The 12,502-nt window shown below is 46.1% G+C and overlaps 1 protein-coding gene across 1 annotated transcript in view; it reads right to left on the bottom strand.

Moving 5' to 3' along the window:
- CSMD2 (CUB and Sushi multiple domains 2) overlaps positions 1 to 12,502 on the bottom strand; it is a 677,437-nt gene that overhangs the window by 542,729 nt on the left and 122,206 nt on the right. The window contains exon 3 of the mRNA XM_065930495.1: positions 11,799 to 11,911. Within this exon, the coding sequence (XP_065786567.1) occupies positions 11,799 to 11,911 (113 nt within the window). The remainder of the gene's footprint in view (positions 1 to 11,798; positions 11,912 to 12,502) is intronic.

The raw sequence follows: 12,502 nt of genomic DNA, 5'->3' as shown, positions 1-12,502 counted from the left end.
ATCTCCCATCCAAGAGGGAGCAATCACGTTCGGGTCCCCATCCAGTGGTATTCCTGGTGCCTTGGGAGTCATTACGGAAAGGGCTGGTAGTGGTCCTGAGGGACCCATGTTTGGGTTTTGTGGGTTCCCCTGTCTTCAGCACAGCTACGAAAAACAGGATCAAGACAGGGGCATCCCACTGCCTCCCACAAGAAGGTCATTTATCAGCTCAAGACCTGTGCTAATAGGTGTTAAATAGAGTTCAATGCAGAAAATTGAGAAGTAATGAGACTTGGAGCCGAGAGAATGAATTAAGAGGTGATCACATGTCCAGTGAGAGCCATTACCTGAATGCTGAAAAGGAGGAGCCCTGATGGTGGGAGAGCTCTGGGTCGAAGAAGAGGTCAGAATGATGAGTCAACCCCAAATGGGGTGAAGAGTGGTCAAAAGCAATTAAGCAGTTATCATACTTCATCAGTTCTAGGGAGCACAATTTTCCATATTTTAATATTTTTGAAATTAGGATGTATCTTAAAATCGATGGCATGTCATACTTCAGTCAGGAGCATTTTTTTTTTCTTTCTGAATGGTACATAGAACAAAACTGAATCTTTTACTGAAGACATCTTGAATTCAATGGGACACAGTCCCAGGTGGATGGAAGGATGGTGTGCATGTTCAGTTGTGTTCAACTCTTTGCGATTGTGTGGACTGTAGCCCGCCAGGCTCCTCTGTCCATGGCATTTTCCAGGCAAGAACACTGGAGTGGGTTGTCATTTCCTACTTCAGGGATCTTCCTGACAGTCCAGGGTATCTTAAGCAAATCTCTTTCTGTTACATTGGGTGAAAAGACCCCTATCCACTCATTTATTCCATCACTGTTTACTGAGCATCTAGCAGACGTCAGATCCTGGGCTAGGTGCAGCTATGAACAGTGATCATAAGAGCCCACACATCTGCCTTCTCAGTGTTTATCCCACACCAGGCACTGTTAGGAACCCTCAACATGTGCTGTCTCATTTGTTCCCAGCAATGATCCAACAGAGTAGGGATTACTATTATTATTGTCCCTGTGACAGTGGAGGTCAGAGGAGGTTAAGTGACCTGCTCAAAGTTCTACACGAGCTACTACCTGGCTGAGCCAAGAGTGGATATTTCCTCTAGACCCTGAGCTTTTGTCTCAGTTCTCTCCACTATCAAGGAACATACACCAGAGGGGAGAAGGCACACACATAACAGGAAATACACAAGGACGCTGGTGATTGGAGGAGACGCATGGGAGCCAAGAAGGAAAGTAAGGGAGTGTTGGGCAGCAGGGGCAGTCTCTGGATTTGGTTTAAACAGACTGGAAGGAAACAAAGAGGCAGAGAAGAGTGGCTGGGTGGGCGAGGAAGGTTTAGTTGAGGGACTCCGCATGTCTGAAGGATGGGTGCGGAGACAGGGCATGGTGTATCTGAAGACCAGCAAAGCTAGTGTGGCTGGAGGAGCACGGGGGTGGAGGCAGGGCTGATGCCAGGTTTTGATGGCCAGGTAAGGAGTTTGCACTCCATCTAGGAAGTAATTAGAAGGTTTTAAGTGAAAGCTCCCTGAGATCCTTGCACCCTGCTTCTAATGACTCTGAATCTGCTGTTGGACAGCAGGTGACTGTAGACTCCTAAGAGGAGGGCCTTGGAGCAAGGGCGCCATGTACAGCTACTCAGGTTGAGTACTGCCAAAGGGTGCCCAGGCAGAGGGGTGATGAGAACTAAAACTCAGCCTGTGGTCCATCCACTAAGCCGTATGCTCACATGACCCCTCAGGGTGGCCAGTTGTGTTTGCACAACTGCAAACACAAAAGCCCGATATGGACTAGCAGCAACTCATGTTAGGACAGGCAAGCAGTGGCTAGTATTGGAGCATCCCTACTGTGTGCCAAGCTCCAGACTAAGGGTTTGCAGTGGCAGAAGAAATGAAAAAAAAAAAAAAAATAGGAGACATTCCTTGCTCTTAGAGATCCACAAAGCTTGACAAAAGATGTTGTCACAGGAAATAATTTTTTTTTCATCCCTACAAAGCACATCAGGCCCTATTATAAGAGCTTCCTTTGATGTAGCACCTACTATGTGCCAAATGTCATGCTAGGTACCTTACCACAAAGGCTCACTCCCTCCTTGAAAGGAAGAGAGAGTGATCCCATGTCCCATAGGAGGGAGCCGAGAGGCTCAGAGCCTTGTCCAAGGTCACACAACAGGGACACAGCAGGACTCAGACTTGATACCCAAGCAGCCAATCAGGCATGAGAGCGGTGTTCTCCACTTGGTTAAGGAATGTATGTTTCTTGACTAGAAACTGTACTGGACACTTTCCAGCCATTAACCTTTTGTTCTCCCGGGGTATAGCTGCTTTACAATGCTGTGTTAGTTTCTGCCGTACAGCAAAGTGAATCAGCTGTATGTATACACGCGGCCCCTCTTTTTGGTATTTCCTTACCATTTAGGTCACTACAGAGCATTAAGTAGAGTTCCCTGTACTACACATCAGGTTCTCATTAGTTATTTATTGTGTGTGTATATATATATATATTTGTGTGTGTGTGTATATATATATATATATTAGTATATGGACTTTTCAGATGACTCAATGGTAAAGAATCCACCTGCCAATGCAGGAGATGCAGGAGACGCAGGTTTGATCCTTGCCTCAGGAAGACCCTCTGGAGGAGAAAATGGCAACCCACTCCAGTATTCTTGCCTGGTAAAATTTCATAGACAGAGGAGCCTGGTGGACTACAATCCATTGGGTCACAGAGAGTTGAATGTTACTGAGTGATTGAGCACATACACATGCATATTGGTGTCTATATACATACATACACATGCATGTATATATCTATACATACATACACACATATATGTATATATCGATCCTAGTCTCCGAATTCATTCCACCCTTTATTTCTCCCCTTAGTGTCCATATGTTTGATCTCTACAACTGTATCTCTATTTCTGCCTTGCAGACAAGTTCATCTCTACCATTTTTCTAGATTCCACATTTATACATTAATATATAATATTTGTTTTTTTGACTTACAACTCCTTTGGCCCGCATTAAAAATCATTGAAGTGGACACTGCAATTTCTCTTTTGCAAGAAATCAGCTCAGGGCGGTTGGGAGATGCACAGGTGTCAGAGCTGGTCAGGGTTGAAGCTACCTCTTCCTGGATTCCCTTCCTCTGTTCTTACTCACTGTAGGCCTCAAAGCTCCTTGAAGATGAGGACCACTTATTATTCACTCATAGTCCTCAAAGTCTACCTTAGAATCTGGCATAGAGCAAGTGTACAGTCAATATTTGTTGAAAGAATGAATGAATGGACAGGGCCAGAGAAGTAAAGTGGATGCACATGTTACCTGCAAGTCATCTGGCTACCTGAAGATGCACATTCTCCTTCATCACCCTGTCTTCTGACACCTTGACACAAGAAGGGTCGGGCACTAGAATCTGGTATGATGTCATCTTCAAGCTATGTTAATATCCGTCCCCAAAGGGGGAAAATATCACTATGCATGATGAACTATTTGTGGGATTATTGAGGATGTGATATGAAATTCATCCTGACTCCCTACTTACGGAGAAGTGCTGCCCAATTTGTCTCAAATGTCACATCTCTGTGTATTAATTTGCTACTCCACTGTATTGATTAAAAGAAATGTTCTCCAACTCCCAAGGCAGAGCCCTCAGAAATGGAGCAGGTTCATTCAGGAAGCACACACATCATCCCCTCCTGGGCAGAGGAAATGGATATTCACCACGTCACCCCAGCCAAGAAGAGGCCTTGCTAGCCTTGCCGTTCTGGCCTGGATGGCCTGAATGGTACAAATTTCATATTCAGTGTATGTATGTATATGATCAAATAGCTTCCATTAGCCCAATTTTGAGATGTCTGCAGAATGCCCCCAAATTGGGGAACTCTTTCAAAACGAGGAAATTGTCGGAAAGGCCAGGAGAGGGGAATCAGCAGGTCTAATTACAGGAGTGTATAAAACAAGGAAGGGTCCTTTTTTCTGGACCTCAATTTCCTGGCATGCAAAGTGACATGATCACCTCCACCCCACTCCCCCTCCAAAAGTCAGGAAAGTACACTCCGTCCCAACCTGCCTCTCTTGGTAGAGCAACAACAGGGAGCTCCATCTCTCTCTGTCCCTCGTGGATGTGTCTATTTGACCCTGTTCCATGATGCTGTGGTCCTTATGGGCCTTCCTTGGTGACTCAAATGGCAAAGAATCTGCCTGCACTGCAGGCAGAGGTGACATAACAGGCTTGCACTGGGAGCAAAACTCACCAAAAGAGGCACTAAATTGAGCTCCTCCTGTTCTCTTCCTTTTGTGCGGGCGGGTGGGTAGGGGTGGCAGGGATAAATCATGACAGTGAGGATGGTGCTTAGTTGAAACCCTGGGCATCGCACACAGTAGCATTCAATACATATCAGCTCGATGAACCTCCACCATCCACTTTATGTGTATGTCAGCCTCTCTGGGCTGTTTTTCAGGTGAACCAGTGGTTCACAGATGGGCTTTAGTGCATCTGAATTATATCAAAAATATATGGGAAAGTGTTTTGTGTTTGTGTGTGTCCAGAGACAGTCACAACTTTCAGGTCCATGATCCCCAAAGTCTCGGGTCTGCTGGATGTGTCATTAGCGTCATGAGCCCTAAAGCCAACATTTCTGACACCCAGAGAAGAGGCCATGAAAATACTAAGTTCCTGGCCTTGGCCCTATGAGCCCCAGTCCACCAGGGGACAGGGCCCACACCCTTATCCCCGTGAGGTGGGCGGTTTCTCCAGCAGCGCTGGAGCTCACGGATATGGAGACGCCTCTGCTCCTCCTTGACACAGGGTCAGGGCACTGGGGTGGGGCTGGGACTGTGACCTATAGACTGAGCATCTCTTGAAATAATCTCAGTCCAGTGAGATCAGGGGGAGGGTGCCTTCACTCATTAGCTGATATTTATCAAACACTGACAATCTGCCAGTCCCCGTGCTGAGCACATTATGTGATTTGTGTATTTTCTTTCTAATCTTCACAACTTTATGAAGTTAATATCTTTACTCTGCTGTTACAGAGGCAATGAGCTCAGAGAAATGACATAACTTGCCCAAGGTCACACAGCAAGTGAGTGGCAGAGATGGGGTTTGATTCCAGATAAGGTTGGAACTCAGAACCTGAAGTCTTAATCACTGTATTCTGCAGCCTCTCCCTTACGGCAACCAGGGGATTTGCAAAAATAAGTGTTCCTCTTCTTCCTAGATTCCATGTGAGGATAATAAGTGATTTTGATTTTTAAGGAAGTCTCTTGTATTTTTGAGAGGGAGAACCCAAGATGATAGTTAGATCTAACAAAACAGAAATACCTGTTTTTAGATGTAGATGATTAAATTGATCTAATAGACTGAGAACCAGCGGTCAGAGATGGGCTGTCTTGCACCAAAGTGTCAGGGTGACTGCTTAAGAATGATGCTGCTAAAAAGGAAACGGTGCCACCAGGATTAAGCATCAAAACCTGCAGAGACTCTCAGTGACATTTCTGATCTGCTTATAACTCTTGTTTGTCTGTTGATCAGCCTGTGAGAGACAGAAGCAATCCCCTACATCTCTGAGAGTCATATGTGGAAAAGGTGTGAAGCCCACAGGCTCAGTTGGGAGAAACAATGTCTAAAGGGCAATAAGACTAGAAGTGTCAGGGAGAGACCCTGGGGGCTGGGGAGGAGGGGAGGCACATCAGGAAAGTAAGAGGCTTCCACGCATTGAAAGACAGACAGAAGGACACAGAGAACACTGGAGAACCAGAGTCAGAGTCACTGAAACCAAGACAAACACCGCTGAATTCCAGAGGGATTTAGAAGTAAAACGGGAAAATAAAATGCTGAAAGAATCGGAGGAATATCTAAATGACGATTTAGCTGATCTTGGCATGGAAAAGGCCTTTCTAAGCATAACACCAAAGGTAGATTATCAAAGAGAAATTAAAAATTTAAAAATTGGTGACATAAAAATTAAAACTGCTGCACATCAAAAGGAAACTGATAAAACTCATAGCCTTAACATGCAAAACCACTTACAAAAAGGATAAGAAAAAAATACTAACACCTGAAAAGAAAATTAGGCAAAGACAGGGACAGGCAATTTACAAAATGATCTACAAAAGGCCAGAAAGTGATGACAGATGCTCAACCTTCCCTATCATCAGAGAGATGCAAATTATAACCACAAATGTGATCTCATCACACTTATTTTAATCAATGAAACTAACTTAAAACTCCCCAACATGCAACATAGGTAAAGAGCAGAGATGGGCCCTCTTACAGCCCGGTAAGATCTTCCTACAGATACCATGGGATTATGTATTAAAATGGAAGATCGACACACTCTTTGACCCAGCAATTGCACTTTGAAGAATTCATCCTAAGATAATTGGATGAGGCTTTAAGTTGTATGTACAAGGATGTTCTTCACTTAAATGTCCCCAGAAGATGACTGGTTAAATAACTGGGGTATAGGCAAACCACAATGGCTCCTTCACTGCTATTCATTAGGAAGAACAAAGCAGGGCTATTTTATTAACACAGAAATGTGTCAGCCTCATTAACCAGACTATAGAACTACATACACAGTGTAACCCCAAGTGCACACAGATCCGCATCTGTGCGCACACGTGTGGAGGTGCAGAGAGCTGTCAAATGAACACTCACAAGAAGGGAGGAAGGGAAGCTACATTCTCTGCAGTAAGCGGGCAGCCCGCGCTGGGCAGAGGGGGACGTGGGCAGGTCTGGGTAGGAAGAGGACGAGGAGGAGGAGATGAGTGTGGTTAGAACTCCTGGGGATCGGTGCTGGGGATGAGGCTGCCAGAAGGCAGATAAAAACACAGGACCCTGGGGACTTCCCTGGTGGTCCAGGGGTTAAGAATGCCCCTTGCAGTTCAAGGGCTTCCCTGGTGGCTCAGAGGGTAAAGCGTCTGCCCCCAACGTGGGAGACCCGGGTTCGATCCCTGGGTCGGGAAGATCCCCTGGAGAAGGAAATGGCAACCCCCTCCAGTATTCTTGCCTGGAGAATCCCATGGAGGGAGGGGCCTGGTAGGCTACAGTCCACAGGATCGCAAACAGTCGGACATGACTGAGTGACTTCACTTTGGCAGTGCAAGGGACATGGGGGCAATCCCCAGTCAGGAAACTAGGATCCCACAAGTCTCAGGGTTCCTAAGCCCGAGCGCCACAGCAAAAGACACCACAGCCCACAACTAAGGCCTTTTGCAGTCAAATAAATATTTTTAAAAAATACATGACACTCTATTAAATTTGAATTTTAGACAAAGAATAGGCAACTTTTTTAGTATAGGTATGCTCCATGACCCGGTGCTCTGTGACAGCTTAGAGGGGTGGAATGGGATGGGAGGGGGCAGGAAGGTCCAAGAGGGAGGGGACACATTAACATATATACCTGTGGCTGATTCATGTTGATGTGTGGCAGAAACTAACACAATATTGTAAAGCAATTATCCTCCAATTTAAAAAAAGTATGTCCCATGAAATACTTGGGATATACTTAAGCTAAAAATTTTTTTTTCAAAATTTAAAAAAATTGAATAATACAAAATACAGATTAATTGGGTATCTTGTATTTTATCTGAAACTCTAGCTGAGTCTGGGCATATCTCTTATTGCCTCTCTGAGATGACACAAGCCAGCCAGCAGGAAGCTGAATCCAAGGCAGGCTTCCTGAGTCCACCCTGCCTCTGACTTAGTTCCAAGCCACTTGCCCATGAGAGAGAGTCACCCATCTCTGCTTTCCTTCAGGAGTTTTGTGGGGAGTACAGTGTAGGAGATGAGCATAGTCCTTAGAGCCAGAGAGGTTACTTTAAAACTCCTGGTCATCAAGTAGCCTTAAGCTGAACACAAAACTCCTGATTCCCAGCTCCAACATCTGTAAGATGGAGATAGCGAGGTCTGTCCACGGGGCTGTCTCGGGGATTAAATGAGATAATGTATGTAAAGTGCCTGGCATACAGTCAGCGTTTAACACAAGTTGATCCCCTTCCCTCCTGTCCACGGCCACAGCCCACACTCTTGCCCCTGGGGATTACGAATCAAGCATCTCCTGTCATCTCGGGCTTTGATGACTGGCCTTTTTGATCTTTTCCTTGGAGCAGCAGCATCTCTGAGCTGACACCCTTCACCTGACTTCACCTTTCTCCCAAATCCCTAGCAACAGTTCAGTTCCTTATCTATACTTTTCACTCTACCAAGGAGGGTGGAGGAGGATGAGACTGCTTTTGATAGCAGACTTTCAGGCATGTCAGCCAGGGGAGCTACAGAGTGGGGCCCTGATGGCATTTAGAAAGGGCCAGCAATGTCCAAAAGAGTGTAAGGGAGGAGGCTGCCTGGGCTGGGGGCAGCCTGGGCTGATGTGGGGGAGGTAAGGGGGTCTCTAGAGCCAGTCTGTCTGTCTGCCTATTGTCTGGCACAAATGACTAAGGTGGGCTCTGCGTGGGAAGGAGGGCTCACCTCTTCCCCGGAGAGCTAAATCTTCAGTGTCTTCTGGATCACTGGATCACCCTCTCCCTCCAACGAGGCTCAGAGAGTTTAAAAATCTGCCCAGCGTCACCCAGTTACTCACTTCCAGGGCCAAGCAGCTAGTATTAATCAGCAAATCCCTAAACATGGGGTTATCTTATGTCTTGTTGAGAAGTCCAGTGACAGAGTGGGCCCCTGGCCGCTGTGGATGTAACACGTCATGTGGTTTATCCGCAGCTGTGGCTGCCCTGCTGGTTTCTGCCACCTGCCCTCCTGAGCCCTCCACTTTGGGTATCTGAAAAGTCAGTGCAACTCACACTCTCCTGGACGCACAAAGTGCCCCGTGGTCCAGTCCTGAGCCAGATCAGTGAGATCAAGTCACAGCCTCAGCTTCCCTGTTCTTGCCTCTCCTGTTAACACAGACACCTGCATGCGAGTCACTCTGCCAGGCACAAAGACAGAGCCACACGGACCGTGGAGTTGGCGGAAACCCCGCCCAGGTGACTGCAGAGAATCACTCAACCACAGCAACCTGTGTGCATTGTCCAGGGTCTGCCCGGCCCTCACCTGGAAGCTTTGTCTTCTCAACGCCAATGACTTAGAGACCTGGTATCATTATGCAAGGGCTTCCCTGCTGGCTCAGCGGTAAAGAATATGCCTGCAATGCAGGAGCCACAGGAGATAAGGGTTCAATCCTGGGGTTGAGAAGATCCCCTGGAGGAGCGCGTGGCAACCCACTCCAACATTCTTGCCTGGAGAATCCCCATGGATAGAGGAGCCTGGCGGGCTACAGTCCATGGGGTCGCAAAGAGTTGGACATGACTGAAGCGACTTAGCACAGTAACACAGCACCATCATGCAGCCGAGATAGGGCAGGCCCTGCCTTCTGCACCATTGATCCTTCATGTGTCTGGGCTGCTACCCACCAGGCCAGGCAGGTGGGAGGAGGGACCTGCTGGCCTCTACTTTATCTTAAAGTGTTATCTCATTGAATCACAGACCCTGTGTGAATCTGATGGAAGTCCGGCTCGCCCCGTCTAGGAATCTAGAGGCATGCTCTGCAGTGATACAAGCGTTCTCGTATTGTCCAATATGGGAGTCACAAGCCACGCATGGCTACCCAACACTTGAGAGGAGGCTGGTGCAACTGGGAAAAGGAATTTTAAATTTTATTAAATTTTTATTAATGTAAATATGGAAGTGGCATGCGGTTAAAAGCTACTGTACAGGATAGCACAGCTCTAGACCAGGGGTCATCAAACATTTTCTGTAAAGGGCCAGAGTATAAATATTTTCAGTTTCACAAGCCATGCTGTCTTTGTGGCAATAACTCAAATTTGGAGCTGTAGTGCATACAGACAGTCATAGACAACAACAGCAACAGGGCTTGGCTGTGTGCTAATAAAACTTTATTTACAAAGACAAGTCAGAAGCCAGATTTAGCCAGGTGGGCCATAATTTATTGATCCCTCTTCTGAACACTTTCAAGAAAAAAAAAATGCACATACCCTTATATTTTCAGAATGTGGCCACATCTAATTATAAGGGGTTTTCACACCTTTGATGCCCCTGTAGACCTTCCCATGAATTCCTGGCAAGAACCTCTGATTTTAAAGGGCTCTGGGAATGTACCTTCAGCTCTGCTCTTGGCTGATGGAGAAGCACTTGGCTTTGTTTCCCAGAGCAGGTAGTATGGTCAGGGGTCAATAGGACACTTTTTTCCTAAAACCTCATGGAAGTCCAGGCGTCAGACGTATATCCACAAACGCTGCTAATGGAGGACACCCTGCACAAGGTCCCCCTGTGCGTCAGCCCCTCTGGGGATCTCTGCAGCCACCAGCTCTAGTGTCCATGACTCATTCCCTGCACCATCCCCAGGCACCGCCCGTCTCCCCATAGCTGAAAGATTGTGGAAGAAGCTTCTGAAGAGGCCTCTCTTCATCAAGAGGTTATAACAGACTCACAAAGACTTTGCTTGGGTTAACAGCCAAAGGATCAGGCTGAGGACACAACCAGGATGACCAAGATCACAGTCTTGCTTTGGAAAGGAACCGAGTGTTTGTTTTAAAGAAATTGGGATATTCCAGGAGACTTCACTTTAAAGACAGGTAGGTCTTTTCAGAAGCTCTCAGTTAAAGCTATCTGGAGTTATGTCAGAAACCCTCAGTTAAAGGCATATGAAACTTTCTCTGGAGCCTTCTTAGTATTGTTAGTTAAAAATAACTCATACCCCTCCTCAGGTTCCTTCTCAGGAGCCCTAAATCACTTAGATTAAAGCACCAAACTGTATCCCCTTCACCCAATACCAACAGGGGTGAATTTTGCCAAGGGAGATATTTCTGTCGTGTGTTCCTAGCCAAGACAAAGGTAGTATCTATTTCTATATTCCTATAATTCCGTTCAAGAAAGCATCACTTATTAAGTTCTTAGAGGCAAGAGGAAGAAAACCTTAGCATAACTGGCATGCTTTACTAGGGTGTTATGTCATTACTATTATTAATTACCATTAACAGTCTTAAAATATGCCTATTAATGATCTCAACACAAAATAGCAGTGTGGGTCTTAGCCAAGAGCAGCATAATTACCTATTAATGAGATGTAAATTTCCCAGGGAAATGACAGCGATCTCGATGTACCACCTTCTGAACTAATATAATAAAGTTAATAATAATAATAGTGTATAATCTGAGGATATTAGTGTTAATTTGAATGCTAACACCATAGTTAAACAGGCTGAGAGAAATGGAAATTATTTGCATAACTCAAACCAAGAAACCCTAATCTCTGCTATTAAGGAAAAATTGATTGTTCTTCTCTGAATGATATAAAGCTGACTCTTTGCAGTCACCATAGTGAGCAAAAAAAAAAAAAAAAAAATTTAAGCTACTTTTTTTATGTCTTCTACTTAGGGTTTATATCTCCCTTATTTCCAAAACCAAGTCAAGGCACTTGGTAATACAGTGAAGCCCAAGAGAAAACAGAATTTAAAAAAACAGAAACACAAGAAAATCCAGTTAAGGGGGGAGAGCAGATGTTACCAGACCCTGAAGATAAACGATTGCAGCTCAGGTCTGATTTCAAGTCTCAGCTTCCTAGAAACACGGCAGGAGCAATTTAAGTAACTGAGTTACTGGTTAGCAAGCAGCCTCCTCAGGGCAGGCACAAGCTTTGAATCTGAAGCAGCCCTTCTCGGCAGCTGAGAACTCGCAGCCCTGCCGGTGGCTATTTGAACCTCGCAGCCCAGGCTCCTGCAGCCCAGGCCGGGACACCTACCCTCGTAGCTGGCGTGGAATCCCTGTGCGCTGACCGCGTAGTCACTGATGAGGCGCAGAGAGAGGGTGGTGGCCGCGCTGACGATGGTGGCTGGCAGCTGAAAGCCTGTGAGCCTGAAAGACAAAGAGGTGAGCTGGAGGGAGGACGAACCTCCTGGGAACTGCACATCCCTGATGCATTTACTGAGCACATGCTGGAGGCATGATGCTGATCTAGGCACAGGGAAGGATATGAAAGAGGCTGAACACCAGGCACATGCAAGGTGTTCCAAGATAAAGCAATTCCAGCAGAAGGGATGGAGACCAGTCACAGAAATATGGGGGCCTACTCTCCCAAGCCATGGGCTACCCCTAATCTGGAGGTCTGCCTCGTTTATGGCTCTTCTCTTTTTCCTCCTCCAGTTTCCTCTCCTGATGTACCCAACCAGGATCCTATGCGGCCTTCCTAGAACAGACTCCCTCCACCCATATCCTCCCCCTGCATCTCATCTGTAGATAAACTGTAGCCTTCTAGGCTTTCCCAAAGTTCCAAAGGGTAAATTTAGTTAGAGAAGTGAGAAAATGCAGAAAGAAAGGAAAACCGTCAAGCAAGACAAAATAATAAAAGTTTAGCCATTAAACAAAGTCAAGGACCTTTAGTTCCTCCTCAAGGGCTATAGATAATATTCTGAGCCATGTCCTTTGAGCTCTTTTGCAGATACTGAA

Source organism: Muntiacus reevesi, chromosome 1, assembly GCF_963930625.1.
Source record: "Muntiacus reevesi chromosome 1, mMunRee1.1, whole genome shotgun sequence".
NCBI lineage: Eukaryota > Metazoa > Chordata > Mammalia > Artiodactyla > Cervidae > Muntiacus > Muntiacus reevesi.
The sequence above is the reverse complement of the archived record's forward strand: the minus strand, read 5'-3'. Positions and strand labels throughout refer to the sequence as shown.